General features: G+C 42.3%; 2 protein-coding genes and 1 pseudogene across 2 annotated transcripts; 1 reads left to right on the top strand and 2 right to left on the bottom strand.

The window, feature by feature from the left end:
* The first annotated feature begins 357 nt into the window (after window positions 1-357).
* LOC106832752 (sperm acrosome-associated protein 5-like) lies at window positions 358-2,890 on the top strand. Its single transcript, XM_014843626.3, has 4 exons — window positions 358-502; window positions 952-1,110; window positions 2,567-2,645; window positions 2,749-2,890. Exons 1-4 carry the CDS (start codon window positions 358-360, stop codon window positions 2,858-2,860), a joined length of 495 nt encoding a protein of 164 aa, XP_014699112.1. The 3' UTR covers window positions 2,861-2,890.
* A 2,307-nt stretch (window positions 2,891-5,197) lies between these two features.
* On the bottom strand, window positions 5,198-15,517 carry LOC139042601 (zinc finger protein 182-like; annotated as a pseudogene).
* Window positions 15,518-15,737: 220 nt separating this feature from the next.
* Window positions 15,738-15,893, bottom strand: LOC123282574 (large ribosomal subunit protein eL39-like). The gene has a single exon (XM_044763978.1). It carries the CDS (start codon window positions 15,891-15,893, stop codon window positions 15,738-15,740), a length of 156 nt encoding a protein of 51 aa, XP_044619913.1.
* Window positions 15,894-24,284: the final 8,391 nt, after the last annotated feature.

The raw sequence follows: 24,284 nt of genomic DNA, 5'->3' as shown, positions 1-24,284 counted from the left end.
CACTGTTGAGGAATGTGGTCTGAGTTGTGAGGTATAGTCCTCGAGTCCTGTCTGTCCTTTGTATGTCCTCAGCCCCTCTCTCCTTGCATCTCTTTCTGACATCTCTGTGTTTCTCCCTGCTTTTGTCTCCTTCCACCTCTGTGTATACGTCAGTATATTTCTTTTTCCTTGTGTGTGTCTAACAGAGCTGACACTGGGGAAGATGGTGAGATGCCCAGCCCTCTGGCTTTTGTGTTCCAGAATCTATCACTTAGATCTTTGCTCACAGAGCCCAGAGTTCCAGAATGCCCCTAGTTCTGAATACTTCAGAGTGAGTCTGAAGCAAGGAGTCAGCTAGGAGGGCTTGTGGGTATCATAATGCAAGCCTGGGGCATGGCGGTGGTGACCCTGGCCATGTTGATGGTTGCCACTGTGGATGCCAAGATCTATGAACGCTGCGACCTGGCAATGAAGCTGGAGAAGGCGGGCCTCAACGGCTTCAGGGGCTACAGCATTGGAGACTGTGAGACTCCAGTTGCCCCAAGTCCCACCCACACCCTGAGCTGCCCACCACACTCAGACCCAGGCCTCCCTTGTAATTTATCACCTCCCCAGGCCAGGCATGATCCTCTCAGTCACCCCCTGACTGACCGTGATGACTGGTTTAACTAACTCTAGTGTCATCACCATCACTGCCTTCACAACTATTACCCTCATCTCTACCATTACTGTTACTACCCTCATCACTACCATCAATGTCACCACTGCTATTATCACCATGAATACCATCACCACTACCATCACTGATATCTCACCAGAATCACCAACATCAACACCACCACCAAACCAAGATCATCACCCCTACAACTGAGATGACAACCATCCCTGTCCCCACCCCCCCCACACATTTTACCCTCCCCCCCAGTCCAAAGCACCCATGCCTACCTGCTACCTCCCCTCTTCCTGCCCCAGGGCTGTGCATGGCACACTATGAGAGTGGCTTTGATACCTCCTTCGTGGACCACAATCCTGATGGCAGCAGTGAATATGGTATTTTCCAGCTGAACTCTGCCTGGTGGTGTGACAATGGTGTTACACCCACCCAGAACCTCTGTCACATGGAGTGTCATGGTAAGGTAGCACTGGGGATATCCTGAAGCTCTTCCTAGTCCCACTCCACAATACACAGGGGACAAGGTTGTCTTAGTCATAATCTCTAGTGATGATCAGAAAAATGATAGGGAAAAAGCAGTTTCCTGGGCTGTTAGAGACACCATCCTGCATCCTTACCCGGACTACACTGAGATGTTATCTAGGTCAGGGGAACTCAGAGCTCCCAAACCTCACCCAGAATGGAGACTGCAGTCTTCTGGGACTCAGGAAACAGGAAAGTTAGCTCCATATGGAATGGAGGAGGAGACTGCCCTGATTTTGAGTTGAGATTGTTCCGGCCCTGAGGGAAGAAGCAGGTATCTGGCAGTAGGAACAGAAACAAGGTACCTCCATGCAAAAAGGAGAGAACTTTCTAGACAAGAGTGTGGTGCTGTTGAGGACAAAATTGAACAGCAGCAGAAATTGTTCAGAGTTGGCCAAAATGGTGTTTGAGGTGGTACAAGACAGGCCAAAATGGAGACTGAGGTTATTTGGGGCCAGCCCAAATGAAGGTTGAGGTTGTCTAAGTCCTGACACAGTGACAGAAGTCACCCAGAATTGGCCAGCTTGAAGGTTAAGGTTGTCCAAGATTGGCCACCATAGAGATAGAGGTTGTATAGGACAGGGTAACATGGGTATTAAGGTTTTTCAAGACTAGCTAAAATGAAGGTTAAGGTTGTTCATTTTGAACCAACATGGAAGTTGAGGTAGTCCAGTATTAGCTAAAATGGAAGTTGAGGTCCTAGACCAGTCAACATGGAGGTTGAAATTATTATAATCAGTCAAAATGGCAACTGAGGTTGTCCAGGACTGGTCAATATGCTGGTTGAGATCATCAACTAGTCACCATGACAGCTGAGATCATGTAAGACCAGGCACCATGGTGGCTGAGGTTGAACAGGACTAGCTAGCATGGAGATTGAGGTCATTTGTAACCGATCAAAATGTGAGTTGAAATTATCCAGGACCTGACCACATAGTGTTTGAAGTCACCAGGACTAACCAACCTTGCAGTTGAATAGCATCCCTACCAGTCGACATGGTGACTGAGGTGATATCGGACCAGTCACCACTGCAGTTAAGATCATTCATAACCACACAAAATGACAGTTGAAGTCATCTAGAACTGGCCAACGTGGAGTTTGAGGTTTTCCAGGACCAGCCTGGTGGTGGTTGACATTATTTATAACCAGCTAACATGACAGTCAAGGTCATCCAGGATCAGTCAACATGAGTTAAGGTTGTACAGAACCAGCCAACATGGCAGTTGAGGTAACTCATAACCAGCTGACAAGTGAATCAAGGTCATCCAAAATCAGCCAATGTGGTGGTTGAGGTTATTCAGGCTCCAAGAAACCCAGAACCCCTGGATCCTCCATACACTGTCATCCTGTCCCCAGTGCACCAGATCACTATGTCTCTCTCTTCCCCCTAGACTTGCTCAACCGCCATATTCTGGATGATGTCTTGTGTGCCAAGCAGGTGGTATCCTCACAGAATGGTATGAATGCCTGGTAGGTTCGTGGGGATGGCTTGGACTTTGGGCAGCTAGGATAGTGGCACTGCCACCTCATTGGTCTGTCCACTTCATCCTCCCTCTCTCCTTTCATTTCCCAGGGATTCTTGGACCCGTCACTGTGCTGGCCACGATTTATCTGAATGGCTCAAGGGGTGTAATCTGTATGTAAAACCTAATGCAAAGAAAGTTAATTCGGGTTCCCAGAGATAGAGATTTTATTTTCCTTTCTTCTGTGGATTTAATAAAGGATGGTATCTATAACAATGCAAGAGACCTCTGATGCCTGACTCTATTTTTCCAATGCCTGGAAGTACCCCCATTCAATCACTTCCTCCATATATTCAAAGCTCTAATCAGAGGACACGGGATCACTTGGCCAGGGGGGCATGGCGGGGTGGGGGCGGGGGATTGGAGGATAGTGTAGTGATTAAGAGCATAGGTTCTCCTGGGTTCAAATACCTTCTCTACTACTTACTAGCCGTGTTGCCTTGGGCGAGGCACTTAATTTCTCTGTGCCTGTTTCCTCATCTATAAAATGAGGATGATAATGATAGTATCTGTCTCATGGGGTTGTTGGGAGAATTAAATGAATGAATGTTTATAAAGCACATAAAGTGGTTGGTACACAAGGCGGTTATAGGTCTGGAGATAGAAGGGTGGGGGTGGGGGAGTATGAAATTTGGCTTCCCTTAAAAAGTATCACTCTCAGTTGAGGTCACTACAGGGTCTTTAATTAAGGCAGATACAGTCTCTTCAGAGGAAAATGGAATTGCTTTCAGCTTACCCAGGAAACTCAGTGGGAATTAGGAGTTTAAAGTATTCACATTCTCGCACATCCTCCTACATATTACCATGCTAACTGTCAGCCCCCCACTCCCTCTTTCATGATCAGTATCCTAAGTTTCAAATGACAGACTGGGAATTTAGGCCAGGAATTCAATGGATGCACCAGGTAACAATTTCCTTCTATAGAATGCCTGGGTTTCAGTCTATGCCTTGAGCAGGGAACGTAAGAATCTGAACTCGCCATTCTTTCTCTTTGTGCCAGCCAGCCCCATAGGAAGCAGCCACTGCCATGAGGTAGCAGTCTCTCATGTCCTTTGTACTCTTTCATTAGGAGTGGATACTCAACTACCCAAAGCCTTATGTTCAGTGTTTTACTTCATCCAGGTTAAGCACAGGTGACCATTAAAGCAGCTATCTGCTACTGCATGCCAAGGAATTCCTGAGCCCCCTTCGTCAATGCCAGCTGGATTTCCCCTGCCTTCAGCCCCAACCAGCCTAGAGACCCAAATCTCGCATTTCCCCAAGGCTCCATAAAGTATGCCATCACTCTAGGTACCAGTTTCTGAATGTGATAGTTACTCATCCAAAGCAGCAGAAATAGGGGCTGGCCTCGTGGTGTAGTGGTTAAGTTTGCACTCGCTTTGGCAGCCCAGAGTTTGCCGGTTCAAAGCCTGGGCACAGACCTATGCACCGCTCATTAAGCCATGCTGTGGCAGCATCCTACGTGGAGAATGACTTGCAACTAGGATATACAACTATATCCTGGGGCTTTGGGGAGAGAAAAAAAAAGAGGAATATTGGCAACAGATGTCAGCTCAGGGCCAATCTTCCTCATCAAAAAAGTATTACCTTAAAAAAATAGCAGCAGAAATAAACTCTGGCAAATTTAAGTAAAAAGCAGATCTCCTAAAAGCCTATCAGATGGCTCATAGTATTTCTGGGAAGACTGCAGACCAAGCTCAGACAGGGGGAGGTCCACATGTAGAAACACAGCGGAAATCTTGACCATGGAACAGGTTGGGGCAGAAATACTGGCATTATCAACTGTTGCTACTTCTGGAAACTGGATTTGATGCCCTAATGTTGTTTCCTCTACATTGTTCTGTTTATGCATCTTTTCCAACAATTTATAACATTTATAGTATATTTATAACCATTGTTCCTTTAGTGGTTATCTTTAAATCTATAACTTTGTATCATTTAGTATACTCTTTTTTTCTTTATTCCCCATTATGAGAGATGTCAAAACAGCTATTCCTAATAATAGATTTTATTAATTTTTTTCTATGAGAGTTTTGTTAAATCTGGATTATTTCTCTTATATCATTTCCATGGGACTGTTTATTGAAATTCATTAAATTGGGTTTCTCTTAATACCTGTGCCCAGGTTTACAGTGAGGTCTGGCTTTCAGCTGAAGGCTCTCATACATTCAAGGCTTCAAAAGATTGCAGTTTTGAACAACCTCTCTGATGTAAAATAGTCAGTCAATATACACCCATGATAACAAATACACAAGCCAAGTTTTTTTGCATCAGGACCTTGGCTCTTGCTATTCCTTCTGCCTGGAATGTTCTTACCCCCATTATTGCTGACGTCTCATTTTCGGGTCTAAGCTCAAACGCCATGCCCTCAGAAAGCCCTTCTTGTTAACTAAAGCATGACTCCCTGCTTAACCTTTTTCTTTTTCTTTGACTTTTCTATGAAGGATTTTCTATTTTCCATTTTCAGTTCTTTCACAGTTTCTCTTCTCTCTGAGCTCTTTAATTCATGACAAGCTTTAACTTCTGGAAGAAGGTCTTCCTCGTATTCAGGACAGTCATAGGGTTTCTCTCCTACATGAGTTCTCTGATGTACAATGAGTTTTGACTTCTCTCTGAGGGCTCTACACACATATCATGTTTATAGGGCCTCTCTCCTGTATGAGTTCTTTGATGTATAATGAGATATGATTTCTGGGAGAAAGCTTTATCACGTTCATTACACTCACAGGGTTTCTCCCATGTGTGAACTCTCTGATGAATAATGAGATATGATTTCTGGAAGAAAGCTTTATCACATTCATTGCATTCATAGGATTTCTCAAATTTTCGTCCTGTATGAGCTCTCTGATGTAACATGAGATATGACTTCTGGGAGAAGACTTTTCCACACACAGTACATCCATCAGTTTTTTCTCCTGTATGAATTCTTTGATGCACACTGAGACTCAGCTTAAGGGTGAAGGCTCTTCCACAGTCTGAACACACATAAGGTTTCTCTCCTGTATGAGTTCTTTGATGTCTATGCAGTGTTGATTTCTCTCTGAAGGACTTGCCACATTCATTACATTCATATGGTTTCTCTCCTGTGTGTGTTCTCTGAGGTACACTGAGGTGTGCCTTTTTTTTTTTTTTTGAGGAAGATTAGCCCTGAGCTAAAATCTGCTGCCAATCCTCCTCTTTTTGCTGAGGAGGACTAGCCCTGAGCTAACATCGATGCCCATCTTCCTCTACTTTATATGTGGGACGCCTACCACAGCATGGCTTGCCAAGCGGTGTCATGTCCGCACCCGGGATCCGAACCAGTGAGGCCCGGGCCGCTGAAGCAGAACGTGCGCACTTAACTGCTGAGCCACCCGGCCAGCCCCTGAGGTGTGCCTTTTGATGGAAGGTTTTTCCACATTCAGAACATTCATAGGGTTTCTCTCCTGTGGGAGTTCACTGATATATGATGAGCTTTGTCTTCTCTCAGAAAGTTTTGCCACACTCATTGCATACATATGGTTTTTCACCTGTATGAGTTCTTTGATGGATATGCAGTGTTGATTTCTCTCTGAAGGATTTGCCACCTGCATTACATTCAAAGTGTGCATTCTCTGATCTACTGAGGTGTGCCTTCTTGTTGCAGGCTTTTCTGCATCTGTACATTCATAGGGTTTCTCTCCTGCATGAGTGATCTGATGAGCAACAAGGAATGAATTCTTGCTCAGAGTTTTTCTACACTCAGGAAATTCACAGGTTTTTCTCTCCAGCTTGACTTATAGTATGCTGAACAAAGGATGAGTTATGACTACAACTTTTCCCACCTGCATTATAGTCATGCTGTTTCATTCCATTATTTCTCTCATGCCTGCCATGAATTAATAATTTCCAATATCTATTACATCCATAACATTTCTGAGCTTCAAAGCCTCTATTATGACTGAGTAAGCCTAAATTATCTTTAAAACTCTTCCCATATGAGTCATATAGGGGTACGTGTAATGAAGAGATCACCCACGTGCTCCGAGGAAGTGGGTTTACAAATCCACTACATTCATGACCTCTCTCTTCTCATTCATGCATATGTCTTGCCTCAGGTGTCTGTTTTGGTTTTCCTGGTGACTCTCCAGCTGGTCAACTTGCCAGACTTCTAGGAAGAAGAAGAAGAAACCATATCCTGTGAATACTCCTTTTGTCAGAAGCAGCCCTCTGATGGGGTTGACTTTTATTTTTTTTCAAATCTAGAGACCAGTCAGAAAGAAATTTGAAGTACATGTCTCTCCTACACTCTGAGCTTGAGGGGGAAGAAAGCAAATTTCTCTATGAGACATTGGAACAGGAAAGTAACAATAAATATAAATGACTTTGATTGTTTAAGAAAAATACCTTAGAATCGAGGAGAGAAGGTGAAAATAGGTTTAGGGATTCATGAGTAGGAAAAAAGGATTTTGAAAAGGCAGCAGCTCCAGGATTCAGAGGGAGGGGACTCCAACAGAATGGAAAGAGCCTCTCAGGAAGGCTGGAAACAACCGAGGTGACCAAGAAAAGCAGCAGAAGGACAAGGCCAGATTGTAGTCTAGTTCCTCCCCATCTCGTTCCAAGATTACCAGGAGACAGTAACTCATAAAATTAAAAATTCGGAGTTAGCAAAAAAAGTTTATATCCTTTAGGAAGATATTTCTGAGCTTTCAGAGATGTCCAGCCCTCACTGACCCGCGGGGCTCCTATTCTCATCATCTCCCATCTGTTCATTTCTTATTTACCTGTACAGCTTGAACTTGAGATTTCTCTCTCTATGATCCAAAGTCTTCTCTTCTCCAAAGAGGCAATCGCATCTGGTTTGGAACAGGATACCCTGTAATGGGAAAGGATACAAGACCTGGGGACATGTGTGTGGCCTTCAGGGCCTCAAAGTAATTAGGAAGGTACACTTTAATAAGCATAAATTTCACATGGGAGATGGAAATGCAAACACCTTGTTAGTCTAAGAAGAATTAAGAATCTTTAGTCCCTGGAACTTGAGGCCAAAGTATTGAAATACTTCAGAGATGGCAAGTTATTCTGTTAGGTACACTGTAAATTACTCAGGGAAGCCAGCCTCACCCAGAGACCAAGTAGCTACAGTTCTCTAGCACTACACCTCTGTACAGGGTCCTCTGAGTACGGTCCAGATGATTCCACTCCTCCTGGGTGAAGTCTACAGCCACATCCTCGAATGACACCAATCCCTGTAATTGCATACTTCTATTCAATCGGTTTGATAGAAATTAAAGTAATAATATTTTTTTATTTTTATTTTTTTAACTTTTTTTTTTATTAAGGTTATGATAGATTACAACCTTGTGAGATTTCAGTTGCACATTATTGTTAGTCATGTTGTGGGAACACCACTTCACCCTTTGTGCCCTCCCCCCACCCCCCCTTTCCCCTGGTAACCACCGATCAGTTCTCCTTGTCTATATGTTAACTTCCACCTATGAGTGGAGTCATATAGAGTTCGTCTTTCTCTGTCTGGCTTATTTTGCTTAACATAATACCCTCAAGGTCCATCCATGTTGATGCAAATGGGACGATTTTGTCCTTTTTTATGGCTGAGTAGTATTCCATTGTGTATATATACCATATCTTCTTTATCCAATCATCAGTTGCTGGGCACTTAGGTTGCTTCCACGTCTTGGCTATTGTAAATAATGCTGCGATGAACATAGGGGTGCATGGGACTCTTGGAATTGCTGATTTCAGGTTCTTAGGATAGATACCCAGTAGTGGGATGGCTGGGTCATATGGTATTTCTATTTTTAACTTTTTGAGAAATCTCCATACTGTTTTCCATAAAAGTAATAATATTTTTTAAGATAAAGGGAATATTCTTCAGAGAGAAGCTACTGTTTAATAATTTCAAAAAAGCCTTCTCTGAGACATTTGCAATACCTCTATCTAGCAAATGACTTTTATACTATAGAAACTATAAAGGGGGCCGGCCCCGTGGCTGAGTGGTTAAGTTTGCGCTCTCTGCTTTGGGGGCCCTGGGGTTTGACCATTCAGATCCTGGGTGCGGACCTATGCACCGCTCATCAAGCCATGCTGTGGCAGCATCCCACATAGAGGAACTAGAATCACTTACAACTAGGATATACAACTATGTGCTGGGGCTTTGGGGAGAGAAAGAAAGAAAAAAAAGAGGAAGATTGGCAACAGACATTAGCTCAGGGCCAATCTTCCTCACAAAAAAATAAATAAATACGTAACATTTAGGAATGTATTTTTTTTATAAAGAACTCCTACAAATCAATAAGATAAATATAGACAATCCAACAGAAAAACTAGAAAAAGATTTGAACAGACACTTCATAAAAGATGCTATCCAAATGGCCAATAAACATAGGAAAAGGTGCTCAACATCATCAATCATCAGGGAAATACAAATTGAAACCACAATGAGATACCACTATTTACCAACAGAATGGCTAAAATTAAAACCAAAAACCCAAATGTTGGCGAGGATGTGGAGCGACCATAACGCTCATATATTACTGGTGAGAGTAAAATGGTCCAGCCACTTTGGAAAGCATTTTAGCTGAATCCACTAATGCTGAGCACACCCCTAACCTGGGACCCAGCAACCCCACTCCTAGGTACATATCCAAAGGAGATGCACACATATGTTCACCAAGACATGTACAAGAATATTCATAGAAGTATTATTTGGAATAGCCCAAATAGAAACAGCCATCGGCAGAATGGCTCAACAATTGTGATATATTTATACAATAGAATAGTACACAGTAATGGAAAGAGAACAACATACCGATACATAAAATAACAAGGATGAATCTCAAAAATATTATGATGCATGAAAGAAGCCAGATCCAAAAGAATAATAATATATGATTCCATTTTTTTTTTTTTGAGGAAGATTAGCCCTGAGCTAACATCTGCTGCCAATCCTCCTCTTTTTGCTGAGGAAGACTGGCCCTGAGCTAACATCTGTGCCCATCTTCCTCTATTTTATACATGGGACGCCTACCACAGCATGGCTTGACAAGTGGTGCCATGTCCACACCCAGGATACGAACTAGTGAACCCCAGGCCGCCGAAGCAGAATGTGTGCACTTAACCGCTGCGCCACTGGGCCGCCCTTGTATGATTCCATTTATATTACATTCGAGAATAAGCAAAAATGATCTATGATGATAGAAATCAGACAGTGGTTACCCACGAGTCGGGGGATAGTGATTGGAAGTGGCATGAAGGAGGCTTCAGGGGGCTTAGCATTTCCTGTTTCTTGATTCAGGTACTGGTTACACAGGTGTTTCCAACTTGTAGACATTCATGAAACTGTCTATACATTATATACTTTTCTCTATATGCCATGTTTCAATAAAATTTCTACTCCAAAAGATTTTTATCTAAGTTATAGTTCCATGAGAGGTTTAAAAAATAGGAAGACAGATAAACAATAACGTACACTCGAAATTACACAATATTATAAACCATAAAAAAAATAGGAAGACAGGGGCTGGCCCCGTGGCCGAGTGGTTAAGTTCGCGCGCTCCGCAGCAGGCGGCCCAGTGTTTCGTTGGTTCGAATCCTGGGCGCGGACACGGCACTGCTCATCAAGCCACGCTGAGGCAGCGTCCCACATGCCACAACTAGAAGGACCCACAACGAACAATATACAACTATGTACCGGGGGGCTTTGGGGAGAAAAAGGCAAAAGTAAAATAAAATCTTTAAAAAAAAAAATAGGAAGACAAAGATGTAAGAACCCACAGGAAAAAAGAGCAATGTATGTAAAAGAACAGTTCACAAAAGAAATTCAAAAAGGAAAAAAAATACGAAAAGATACTCAACCTCATTGATAATAAACACAAACAAATAAGAAATGAGGTATTTTCAACTATCAAATGGCAGGAATTAAAAACATGACAAAAGGATTAGAAAGGATATTTTCATTCATTATTAATGGGAGTATAAACTTGCACTAACTTTTCAAAAGGCAATTTGGCAATGTCTACAAAAGTTCAAAATGTGCCCACCTTTGGAACCAGAAATTCTAGAAATGCACACCACAGTATGCAATGATAGATGACAAGAAAGATCACGGCCATGCTGGGACAGAAATTACACAGAAGTCCTTGCATATGGGGCTGATTAACAAATTGTGGCCCATGCATACAAGAGAAAAATATCCAGCTGTTAAAAATATCTCTGATATTTCCTGATAGTGAAATATCTTCTATCAACAGGTATTCATTGAGTAGAGACTATCCCAGCTATGCCAATCACCAGCTGTGCAAGCCCTTGGCACTTGCTTATCCACTCTGGGACTCAGTTTCCTCATCTGTAAGATGTGGACATTAATGGTTCCCACTTCTTAGGTGGTTGTAAAGAGTAAAGTGGTCATGTGTATAAAGTGCTTGGTGGAGTGCCAGGTGCAGTGTGAGCTCATTACGTGTTAGTTCCTGTCAATGCCACTAATATTATCATTCTCATCATCATCTGTATTATCATTACTACTACTACCATTATCAATATTTTTATGTAAAGGGGAAACAGGGAGTTGCAAGACAGTTTGTATATTATGAGCACATTTTAGCAAAAGGGAGACTTACATTAACCATATGTTTATATGTGTATGTAACTTTAAAGAACAAGAGAGAGAAAGAGGTGTATCGATGGAAATTAATCAAATCCACCATAGAATCAGTCATCAGGAATGAGTGGTGATATGAGATCATGAGATATTTTCTCTCTTTAGGTTGTACATTCCTAAAAGAGTTTGAATTTTTGGTGCCACTTTGATATCACTTTTGTAGTGAGAGAAAAAATAAAACAATATAGACTTTTTCCAAAAGGGCAGAAGGGAAAGAACAGAATATAGTCAGAGACATCATTAATTATCAGCCTGAAAATGAAAAGGGCAGACCTATGGATAGCTCAGGCTGTTCTGAAGTCCCAGATGAGAAAAAAATGTATTGGAAAATAATTTGAAGGGCATAAGGTTTACTGATTCTTCCTGACCACCCAGGTTTTATCCCTGTATTGAGCCAGAACATAAGAGAGCCACTTGTGGTTTTCCTGAAGAGTCACATCCCTTTAGCTGTGCCCCAGCAGCACACCTTTGGCTGACATGAAGACATATTTTAGGTCACACACAGAGCAATCCTATCCTTGCATTTATCACAAGATTGCTGATGAAGACGTGGCTGACCCATCAGTGAAATGTCTTGAAACCTCGACATCAGGAAATCTAAGTTTCTGAGGAAGTGGCTACTTTGTCTATGATATAAGAAAATTTTTATATACTGAGGTGTATGGAGAAGTCATTCTGCTTTAAACTTGAAATTTTATTTGAACCAAAAGGCCTGACTTGCGCCTTGTGAAACATAGATTGTACATCAGCTTTAATCATTATCCTAAGTAAAGAACGTACTCTTTGAAGACAAGAATTGATGCCTCCCTTCCTATGGCGCCAGCATTCTTTGAAGATAAGACTCCAGCGTCATGCTGGCCCGCTGTGTACATGCTAATCGGTAACAAAATATCTCTTGGAGCTCCTGAAAGAATGGACCCCTGTCATGCTTAGTGTATGCCTCTTGTTTGGAAGTGGTATACAACTGTGCTGAAAATCACTCTTCCCTGGAGCACTTTCTTCCTTGTGAAGACTGCCCCTCCTGGGTTACAGTCCTCAGTTTGGCTTGAATAAAACTCTCTCTCCCTTTTCTTTTACAATAGAATGATTACTGATTATTTGCATTGACATCTATATGGATGAGATAAATAAAACAAGTGAGTGTTTCCTTCCGTTTATGTCATAGCTTCCAGGAAGCTCAGAAAAATAACTGTAGCTCAACTTAATTATGTAGGATCCTATTATCTACATATATACATTTCAGCCTTGCTTTGGTCTTGCTCTACTTCCCTAATCCTAACTTTTTATGCATTTTATGGTATAAATAATATCTTAATAACATATAATAATAATATCAAGCCCATATATAAGGATTATTATATGTGTGCCAGGCATTGTTCTAAACACTGAATATTAACTGGTCTTCACAACAACTATAAAGGTGTAGGTATTATTATCATCATCATCATCGCCATTTTAGAGATGGGGAGGGCCGGCAAGTTCACGTGCTCCACTTCGGTGGCCCAGGGTTTTGCCACTTCGGATCCTGGACGCCGACATGGCACCACTCCCTAGGCCACGCTGAGGCAGCGTCCCACATGCCACAACTAGAAGGACCCACAACTAAAATATACAACTATGTGCTGGGGGGATTTGGGGAGAAAAAGCAGGAAAAAAAAAAAGAAGATTGACAACAGTTGTTAGCTCAGGTACCAATCTTTAAAAAAATAAAATAAAATAATAGAGATGGGGAAACTAAGACACAGAGAGGTTGAGACTTGCCTAAGCTCACAAAGCTATTAAGGGCACTTTGGCCCCAGAGTCTGCGCTCTTAACCACCACACACTGGTTTCTTGCTCCTAAGTGTCCTAACATAGGTTAGGGGGAGGGGAGAAAATAAGAACTAACCTGGAACTTAGTCATGTCTGACTTGTGGAGAGAGGGCAGTGGCCTAAAAAGGCAGAGCTGTTGAGATAGGGGAGAAGAAAAGAGAAGAGTTGGAGATGGCATGGAAAACTCAGATCAAAAGTTCACCAAATCAGACTAGAAATCCATAAACGCCAGCTGGTAAAATGGCCACGCTGCAGCCAAGAAAAATGGGACAGAACATTGCTTTCCCCACAGATCCCCATCATTCAGCAACACTGCCCTACTGCGGACATCTCAGAGCTCCTAACACTCACCCTCATCCATCACTGACTCCAGAGACCCTCCTCTCACACACCCCACAGACACCCCTCTCACCCCAAATACCCCTATCATTCACCCCAGGGACCCCATCACTCACACCACAAATGCCCCATCACTGGCCCCAGAGACCTCCCATCACACACACAACCATCATTTACCCTACAGGCTGCATCATTCATTCCACAGCCCCGGTCACTGACTCCACAGACCCCATCAATCGGCTTAAGGCCCCCAGTCACGTCGACACTCTCATTAATCATCTCAGAGCCCCCCTCCAAGTACTCACTCTGTACATTCGCGTCTTTACAAAGCCCACACTCTCCCGGGTCATTCCGCCCGCAGACCACCAGCCCTGTCTCACTGCCGCTCTGAGTGAACCCTCTCCCCTTCACCCCCTGCTCTGATGTTAAGTCCTGAATTCCTATACTGGCGAGGTCTGCCTGGTGTTTCCAAAATCAGTCACAACTTCCTCCGACAACCACTTTCTTGGTCCTTTACCACACCATCTGTACAGTCCGTGACTATTCCTGCTCATGCGCAGTTGCCCTTTCTGAAGTCAAGGGAGCTTGTAGCCAGTAGCATCGGTAACTTCAACGACCGTAATTGGCCGGCCAGAAAAATGGCCGCACCAATAAACCGGATTGTCAAGGGAACAGACATCTTTACCGAGGTCACCATTCCATACAGCAGAGAAACGTGCCTCTTAAAGTTTAGAAGAGACGGATTTCAGGAGGAATTTGAAAACTTGCAATAAGAGTGGGGCCCTTTGTGCAAAGGCTAGTGATGGGCGAGTTATGCGCGTGTTTGGGGGGTTTGATAGGAACTGATATCTACAAATTTAGAGCTGAGGACCACGGTGCGGGGCGGGGCAGATGCCACTGCGGAGATGCCGGAGGGAGGACAAGAATAATACAGTTCTGCTTGGGAACCATTAACGGGAAGAAGAGAGGTAAATCCAGGAATGATGCATTCCTCTACAGATCAGTACCACCGGGGATATGGGGAGAAGGTGTGGGGGTGGCAGTCCTCTCAAGGAGATAAGATTAGGGAGATGGGGGGAAGTGGAGGGTAGCAGAGTCCTTTTGATAACTGCTATTGGGCTAGCAGTGTTGATGGCCCGGGTTGGTACAGTGCTCTGTGGGAGATGCCACTGGTGCAGATAGGGGAAGGCCAGGGGTGGTACAATTATGTCCTCAGAGAAAGAGATGTGTGAAGAAAGTGACACCGGAGGGCCAGTCCGTGGCCAAGTGCTTAAGTTCGCATGCTTTGCTTTGTCAGCCGAGTTCTCGGGTTGGAATTCTGGGTGCAGACCTACACACTACTCATCAAGCCATGCTGTGGTGGCATCCCACATAAAACTAGAAGGACTTAGAACTAGGATGTGCAACTGTGTACTGGGGCTTTGGGAAGAAAAAGAGGAAGATTGGTAACAGATGTTAGCTCAGGGCCAATCTTCCTCACCAAAAAAGCATTAAAAAATTTTAAAAAGAAAGTGACACCAGTAAATATAAGTGCAGGGAAAGTCGGAGACAGAAGCCCAGGACAGATTTGGGAGAAGTGGGGGGTCCTAGTTGAAGACGCAATGAGAAGGCAGCTCTCTGCACGCCAGGAAGAGAGCTCTCCCCAGGAACCAAACCAGCTGGCACCTTGGTCTTGGACTTCACAGCCTCCAGAACTGTGAGAAGTAAAGTTCTGTCCTTGAAGCCACCTTCAGTGGTATTTTGTGGTGGCAGCCCACGCTGATTAACATAGGGGCCTTTGCAGTCATCCCTTTCCTGGAACACAAAAGAGGGGGCAGATTTCTTCACCATCACTGCTTTCCAGAAGCACAGGACTCACTCAGATATAAAGTGCAACACTGCCAGTCACCTCTGTTCCAGTTCACTCTGCCCTTCGTGGCTCCCATTCCTTCCTACTCTATCAACATTCAAATCTATTCCCTCCCACTGTGCTCCAGATTTCCCCCATCTGATCACACTGTTTACTCGCTTCCATTCACTCTGCTTCATGGTCATGGTACCCCATATTAACACATTTTTTTCAAACCAAAGCTCTCACATATGTATTACTGACCCAACCTGCTAGTGCAGAAGCATAGAAACAAAGATAAAAGTCATTTCCCCAATAAAGCATGTCCAACTGTCCAGATAACGGTGATGTTTTCAGCCTGATATGCTAAGATGCTAGTGACCTTGATAAAGCTTGAATATGTGTGCCATCTCATGTGCGATTTTTTTATAGAACCAGCATGGTTCTTCTCCCATGTCTCCTCTTGGAGTTGTACCTGATTTTCTTGCCAGTTTTCATCCGAATCCATTGGTGAATGGGACGAGTCAGCTTTGGTTCCTTGGCCAGGAATCGCTTAATCCTGAAAGTCGTGTGAGAAGACATGGAGAGGAACAGAGTCAATCAGACACATCACTATGGCAGAGACACGGAGAGCGAGTTAACACCTTTTTATTGTCATAAAATACACATAACATGAAATTTACTATTTTAACCATTTTAAAGTGTATAATTCAGTGTCGTTTAGTCCACTCACAATGCCGTGCAACCATTACCACTATCTAGTCCCAGACCATCTTCATTACCCCAAAAGAAAACCCCTTACCCATTAAGGAGTTATTCTCCAGTCCCCCCTGCCCCCAGCCCCTGGCTGCCACTAATCTGCTTTCTGTCTCTATGGATTTGCCTATTCTGGATATTTCATATAAATAGAATCATACACTATGTGGCCTTTTGTGTCTTTCCTTCACTTAGCATAATGTCCTCAAGATTCATCCATGTGATAGCATGTATCAGTATTCATTCGTTTTTCTGGCTCTGTTGTGGGGATATACCACATTTGGTCTATCCATTCATCAGTTGACAGACATTTGGGTTGTTTCCACCTTTTGACTATTGTGAACAGTGCTGCTATGAATATTTGTGTACAAATTTTTGTTTGAACACCTGTTTTCAATTTTATTGGGTATATACCTAGGAGCGGAATTGCTGGGCCATATGGTATTTCTGTGTTTAACTTTTTGAGGAACCTCCAGACTGTTTTCCACTGTGGCTGCACTGTTTTACATTCCCACCAGCAATGTAGAAGGGTTCCAATTTCTCCACATCCTCCCCAACACTTGTTTTTATTCTAGTCATCCTAGTAGGTGTGAAGTGGTATCTCACCGTGGTTTCGATTTGCATTTCCCTGATGAGTAATGATGGTGAGACTCTTTTCATGTGCTTATTGGCCATGTGGGCTATCTTCTTTGGAGAAATGTCCTTTGCCCATTTTTTAAAATGAATTTTTGTCTTTTTGTTAAGTTGTAAGAGTTCTTTATATATTCTGGATACCAAACCCTTATCAGATATATATTAGCAAATAGTTTCTCCCATTCTCTAGGTTGTCTTCACTCTCTTGATAATGTCCTTTGATGCACAAAAGTTTTCAATTTTGATAAAGCCCAATTTATCTATTTTTTCTGTGGTTGCTTATGATTTTGGTATCATATCTCAGAAACCATTGCCAAATGCAAGGTCATGAAGATTTACCCGTATGTTTTCTTCTAAGAATTTTATAGTTTTAGTTCTTATATTTAGGTTGATACATTTTGAGTTAATTTTTATATGTGGTCTGATGTCAAGATCCAACTTCCTTTTTTTGTATGTGGATATCCAGCTGTCCCAGCACATTGTTGAAGAGACTGTTCTCTCTTCCATTGGATTGTCTTGGCACCCTTGTTGAAAACCAATTGACCATACATGTATGAGTTTATTTCTGGACTTTTTATTCTATTCCATTTATCTATTAGTCTGTCCTTGTGCCAGTCTCACACCGTTTTGACTACTGTGGCTTTGTATTAAGATTTGAAATCAGGAAGTGTAAGTCCTCCAATTTTTCTTCTTTTTCAATATTCTTTTGGCTTTTTGGGGCCCCTTGAAATTTCATATAAATTTTAGGACCTGCTTTTCTTTTTTAAAGTCAATTCATTTTTTTTTCTTTCTTTCTCTCTCTCTCTCTCTCTCTTTTTTTTTTTTTTTGGTGAGGAAGATTGGCCCTGAGATAACATCTGTTGCCAATCATCCTCTTTTTTTTTTCCTCTCCAAAGCCCCAGTACATAGTTGTATATCCTAGTTGTAAGTCCTTCCAGTTCTTCTATGTGAGATGCCACCACAGCATAGCTTAATGAGCAGTGTGTAGGTCTGCACCCAGGATCCAAACCAGTGAACCCTGGGCTGCTGAAGTGGAGCATGCGAAATTAACCACTATGCCACTGGGCCAACCCCCAGGATCTGCTTCTCCATTTCTGCAGATAGAGTCTGGTGAAATCACACTGATCCTGCCAAGACTCGATTTTAGGCTTTGTTGAGGCTGGTCTATTCCAGTTAAACCCTCACTCATAGGACATAACCCTTACTCCTGAATTGTAGCCCTTACTCCTAGGGCATGGCTCTTCTGGGTCTCATCCAAAAGCCTAGAGTGCTTGCCAGGGTCTCTAACTTAGTAAGGTTTGAACTCCATCCTTTGCCTCTCCAGCACCAAACAGCTGCCAAAATCTCCACTCATCTGTTTATTCTCCTAGCTGCAGTTTTCTGTTAGGTTTCCTGGAGTGTGTCCTGCACACATTAAGCTTAAGAGTCAGACAAAGGGGTATTTGTACACAGATATTTTGGCTCCTTCTCTGCAGTGCCTTCCTCTCGGGGATTTTTTGCCCCTTAACCCCAGCTACTTTGGCAAGCTAGTCACATTTTGATTGGTCTATTCCCTCTTATTGTCCTGCACTGCCATTTGGAAAAGGCCTTCAGGGAAAATGCCAGGGTAAAAGTAGAACTCCATGGGCTTCCCTTCTCTCAAGAATTGTGGCTCCTCAAGTCCTGCATGTATTGGTTAGTTTCCAGTGCCTTCAAACAAGTTTTATATATATTTATCCAGCCTTTATAGTTGTTTTAGCAAGAGAGTCCAGTACAAACTACTCCATTATGGCCAAAAGTAAAAGATCCCTCACACTTTAACCTCTACTTTTAGATCTTGGTTTTCTTTTCATTTATTTATTTATGTAATATTGGTTTATAACATTATATGAATTTCAGGTGTTCATCATTATATTTCCACTTCTGTATAGACTACATCATGTTCACGACCAAGTCTGTTTGCCATCTGTCACCGTACAATTGTCCCCCTTTACCCCTTTTTCCCTCCCCTCATCTGCTTTCCTTTCTGATAACCACCAATCTGTTCTCTGTATCCATGTGTTTGTTTGTTGTTATTATTGTTTTATCTTCCACATATGGATGAAATGATACAGTATTTTTTCTTTCTCCCTCTGACTTATTTCACTTAGTATAAAAAACCCTCAAGGTCCATCCATGTTGTCACAAATGGCAAGATTTCATGCTTTTTTATGGCTGAGTAGAATTCCATTATATATACCATATCTTCTTTATCCCATCATCCATCGATGGACACTTGGGTTGTTTCCAAGTCTTGGCTATTATGAATAATGCTGCAATGAACATAGGGGTGCAAATATCTTTTCAAATTAGTGTTTTCATGTTCTTTGGATAAATACCCAGCAGTGGAATAGCTGGATCATATGGTAGGTCTATTTTTAATTTTTTGAGGAATCTCCATAATGTTTTCCCTAGTGGCTGCACTAGATCTTGATTTTCTTATCTCTGAATTCTATTGAATGTGAAAAGTTTTACAGTGATCAGCCTGACACACAAAGCTTTACATAGTCAAGATTCACTCATGCCTCTAAGCTGGCATTACACAAGTCCCCAACAAATGTCAGGTTTCACCTATTCAAGGACACACATTTTTATTCACACTTTAGCATCTGTGAAATCAGGTTGTCTTACTATTGATGGCAAGAAATGATTCCTTTAGCAGAGGAGATTTTTTTTTTCCTTAGAGGTACATAAAATAACATTGCATCTTACAATTTATGGTAGCTTAAATTAAATGAAATAAAGTAGCTTCTGTTACGATGTGGCCGGAATATCAGTTCTCCCCTACCAATAATGCCTGTTCATTACTAATTACAGCCCTTTGTTTATATACATTTGCTCCCTCGGTTTGTTCTTCATCTTTTGCTCTGTTAATAACTTCCTGACATCATTTAGGCAGTAGCTACTTATCAAAACTTTCAAAAAAGGCCTTCTCCAATCTCTCCATGACACCTTAACCTCCATTTTTCAGGAACTTCTACAGCAAATACTGTATTTATTTTGAGTTGGTGCATTACACTGCAATAGAAAAGTTACATAGGCAAGTGTTGACTTTTTAAATTATTTCACACAGTTTTCACACTGTGTAAATCAGGAGTCTGAACTAAAATCTAAAATAAAATCCCTCTGGAATGACCTTAAAACTGGGTTTCTGTTAACTCTTCCACCATCAAGCTCCTTCTGATTTCACCTTGAACCAGGGGTACTGTCCACATCAATATCTCACTGGTAGAGATCTTGAATCCTGGAACTTTCCTAACTGTTCCATCAGCACTCCTCTGGTCTGAACTACAACTTGAGCCTGTTTCAATTATTCTACTGTCAGTGCTCATCTAGTTGAAATTCAGCCTGGGTGTATGTTAACTCATCCACAATCATTGCTCCTACGGTCTTAAAATCAAACCTGAACTTTATTAATTATTGCATCATTGGTGCCTTTCTGGACCATCAATGAACCCTGGCTTGTCCTTGTCCTCTGTTCACTATTCCACCGCTAAAACTCCTCCAATGTGAGATTTCGGTTGTCTATTACTATTGTAACAAATGACCACAAAACTTAATGCCTTAAAGCAACAACCATTTATTATTTTTAAGGATTCTTAGTGTTGACTGGGCGATTCCTCTGCTGTTCTCACCTGGGCTCACAACATGCAGTCGCACTCAGCTGAAAGGGCCAAGATGGCCTCTCTCACATGTCTGGGCCTCAACTGGGATGACTGTAATGACTAGGATGGCTAGGCCTCTCCTCTCCTCTTAGATTTCCAGCCTGAATTTCTTTACATGATAGAGGAAGAGCTCCACAAGGGTGAAGGCAGAAGCTGCAAAGCTCAAGCTCTTGATATTTGGGCCATAACTGGCATGTAACATCACCTCTGCCACATTCTACTCGTCAAAGTAAGTCACAAGGCCAGCCCAATGTAAGAATGAGAAGAACTGAAAAGGATTGTGGTCATTTTTTACTTTGCAATGTGACAAAGAAACAAGACCCCTGCCAACTTTTCCAATGTCAATGCCCATCTGATCTAGATCTCAAATCGAATTAGCTGTCAACTCTTCCACCATCAGTGCTTCTCTGTTTCTCAGATTCGTGAATCTGTTAACTATTCCACCATCAATATCCCTCAGGTCTAAACTGTATCTTTGGTATTGTTTTTTTTTGGCGGGGGGGACAGTTTTTTTTTGTTTTTAGAAGATTTTATTTTTCCTTCTTCTTCCCAAAGCCCCCTGGTACATAGTTGTATATTTTTAGTTGTGGATCCTTCTAGTTGTGGCACATGGGACGCCACCTCAGCATGGCCTGATGAGTGATGCTTGGTCCGCGCCCAGGATCTGAATCGGCGAAACCCTGGGCTGCCGAAGCAGAGCCCGCAAACTTAACCACTTGGCCACGGGGCCGGCCCCTTTGGTATTGTTAATATTCCCCCCATACTACCCCTCTAAACTATGCAGAGAACCCAAGCCTCTCTTAACACTTCTACCATCAATGCTCCTCTTGCCTGAACATCAAACATAGGTCTCATATAACCATTTCACAATCAATAACTCTCTGCTACGGATCGCAAAACTGTGACTTTGTTAATTCTTTCATAATCAAAGTGTAGATCTCAGATAATGAGTCTACTTCTCCATCATCAATACTGATCAAGTGTGTTCTTGAATCTATTCTGGCTTCTGTTAATTCTGTCAGAGACTTTGGATTACAAGACAGGAAGATTGTAGGTGACAGGCAAAGACTGGCCTTGGCAGAGCTCAGAGGAGCCAATGAGGCTGGAAGGATACTAACACAGGGTACTATGAGTGACAGGCTGGAGTGAACTATACCCATTTGAGGGGCCAACAGGAGGCCTGGGCAGTGACAACACTAGGCTGAAAGTGACAGGCAGGGGCAGACACTGGGCAGACATGGAAGGCCTGAGGGACAATGATCCTGGGGCTATAAGTGACAAGTAGGAGTTGACTTTGCCCCATTGAAGGGCCAGTGGGAGGCCCAGAAGGCAATGAGAATGGTGACACTAAAGCTGTGAATGACAGGCTGGGGTGGGCCCTGTCACAATGAAAAGCCAATGGGAGGCCTGGAAAGTGGTAATGCTGATGCTGCGAGTGACAGGCGAGGGCTGGCTCTACCAGCATTGAAGAGTCAATGGTAGGTCTGGAGGGTGGCAGTGCCTGGGGTTTGAGGGTCAGGTGAGGTGGGCCCTGCTAGCACTGAAGGACCAATGGAATCCACAATCAACACCTTTCTTGTCTAACCTTGAACCTAGGTTTTTGTTACATATTATGCCATTAAGAGCTTTCTGGTCTGATGTCAATTGCAGTCCTTTACGAACTATCACAAAACCTCTTTTGGTATAAATCTTGAATCCAGACTGCTATTAAAATACCACCATCAATACACCTCTGCTCTAACGTTGTATCTTGCCCTGTGTTAACCATTTCAATATCATTCTCACTTTATTCTGGATGCCAAATCCCAAGCATCAAACAACTCTTCCATCATTAGTGTCCCCCTACCTTGACTTCCAATTCAGGCCTCTGTTAACTCATCTACCATCAATTTCCTTCTTTTTCAGATCTTGTCCTTGGTTCTATTACCTCATCCCTGATCAATTCCCCTCTGTTATATAATGAGAATAATGCCTCCACTAAATCTTCTAATATCTCTGATACTCTAGACTGACCTCAAAGTTAGCCTCTCTAAACTACTCCACCTAGACCTTGAAACTATCTCCATTAACTCTTCAACAACTAGTGCAATACAAAACAATCAATACCCTTGGGTCTAGACTTCAAATCCTGGGCCTCTGTCAATTCTTCCTTCATCAACGCCTCTCTGCTCTGAAATCGAGAATAGCTTCTGTCAATTTCTACACTGTGAGTATCCATCTGCTGTGACCTTGAAGCCAGGCCGCTTTAAACTATCACCATTAATGCCTCTTGAGTCTGACTTTGAACGTGAACTTCTGTTAATTATTCCTCCATCAGTGTCACTCAGCTGTAACTGCAAACCCAGAACCTTGTTACCTCTTCCAACATGAATGTCCCTCTGAACTGACATGAAACTCAAGTATTTGTTAACTATTGCACCATCAATGTCTCTGTGGTCTGACCTTAATCCCACGCCTCTGTTAATTCCTCCACCACAAATTACCTTCTGGTCTAGATCTCAAATTTCAGGCCTCTGATTTATCTTCCTCTATCAGTTTTCTTCCAGTTCAACTGTAAACTTTGGTCTGTAAATTTTTTCAACATCAGTGCCCATTTGCTCTAGATCTAAAGTCATGAGCCTCTGTTACCAATTCTATTATCAATGCTCTTCTCAAACCAGGGCCTAAATTAATGCTTTTACCTTCGAATTCTCTCTGGACTCATATTGAACTTGGACACCTGTTACCTGTTCCACATCAATGCTCCTCTATCCTGTAACCCATGTGTCTAACTATTCTTCCATTAATGCCCTCCTAGTCTAACCTTGAATCTGAGTTATTGTTAAATATTCTAATATCCACCTTTTGAGGTCTGAACTTGAACCCAAGCTTCTGAGTTTTTTTCCCAGCTTCCTTGTGGCATAACTGACAAATAAAAATTGTATATATTTAAGGTATACATGTGATGGTTTGATATACATATAAATCGTGAATGACCCCCACAATTAAGTTAATTAACACATCCATCACCTCATATACTTACCTTTTTTTTGGGGGGGGGGTTGTTGAGAACACTTAAGATCTTGTCTCCTAACAAATTTCAGGTATACCACACAGTATTATTAACTATGGTCACTATGCTGTAAATTAGATCCCCAGAACTTATTCATCTTATAAAAAGTTTAAACCCTTTGACCAACATCTCCCCATTTCCCCCATCTCCCAGAGCCTTGCAACCACCATTCTACTCTCCGTTTCCATGAATTCAACTTTTTTAGATTCTATTTATAAGTGATACCATACAGTGTTTGTCTTTCTCCGTCTGGTTTATTTAACTTAGCATAATGTCTTCCAGGTTCATCTATGTTGTTGCAAGTGGCAAGATTTCCTTCATTTTACGGCTATATAATATTCCATGGTATATATATGGAAGATGCCTGACTTACAATGATTCAACTTATGATTTTTTTTACTTTATGATGGTACAAAAGTGATACATATTCGGTAGAAACCATATTTTAAATTTTGATCTTTTCCTGGGCTAACGATATGTGATACAATTCTCTCTTGTGATTCTGGGCAGTGGCAACGAGCCGCAGCTCCCAGTCAGCCATGCAATCACGAGGGTGAGCAATCAATACACTTACAACCATTTTGTACCCATACAACCATTCTATGTTTCACTTTCAGTACATGAGATATTCATAAATTACATGAGATAGTCAACATTTTATTATAAAATAGGCTTTGTATTGGATGATTTTGCCCAACAGGCTAATGTCAGTGTTCTGAGCACGTTTAAGGTAGGCTAGGCTAAGCTATGATGTTTGGCAGGCTAGGCGTACTAGAAGCATTTTTGACTTACAACAGTTTCCATTTACGATGGGTTTATTGGGACATAACCCCATCATAAGTCAGAGGA

The sequence above is a fragment of the Equus asinus genome, chromosome X (assembly GCF_041296235.1).
Source record: "Equus asinus isolate D_3611 breed Donkey chromosome X, EquAss-T2T_v2, whole genome shotgun sequence".
In the NCBI taxonomy this organism is placed as follows: Eukaryota; Metazoa; Chordata; class Mammalia; order Perissodactyla; family Equidae; genus Equus; species Equus asinus.
This window is presented reverse-complemented; position numbering and strand designations above follow the sequence as displayed.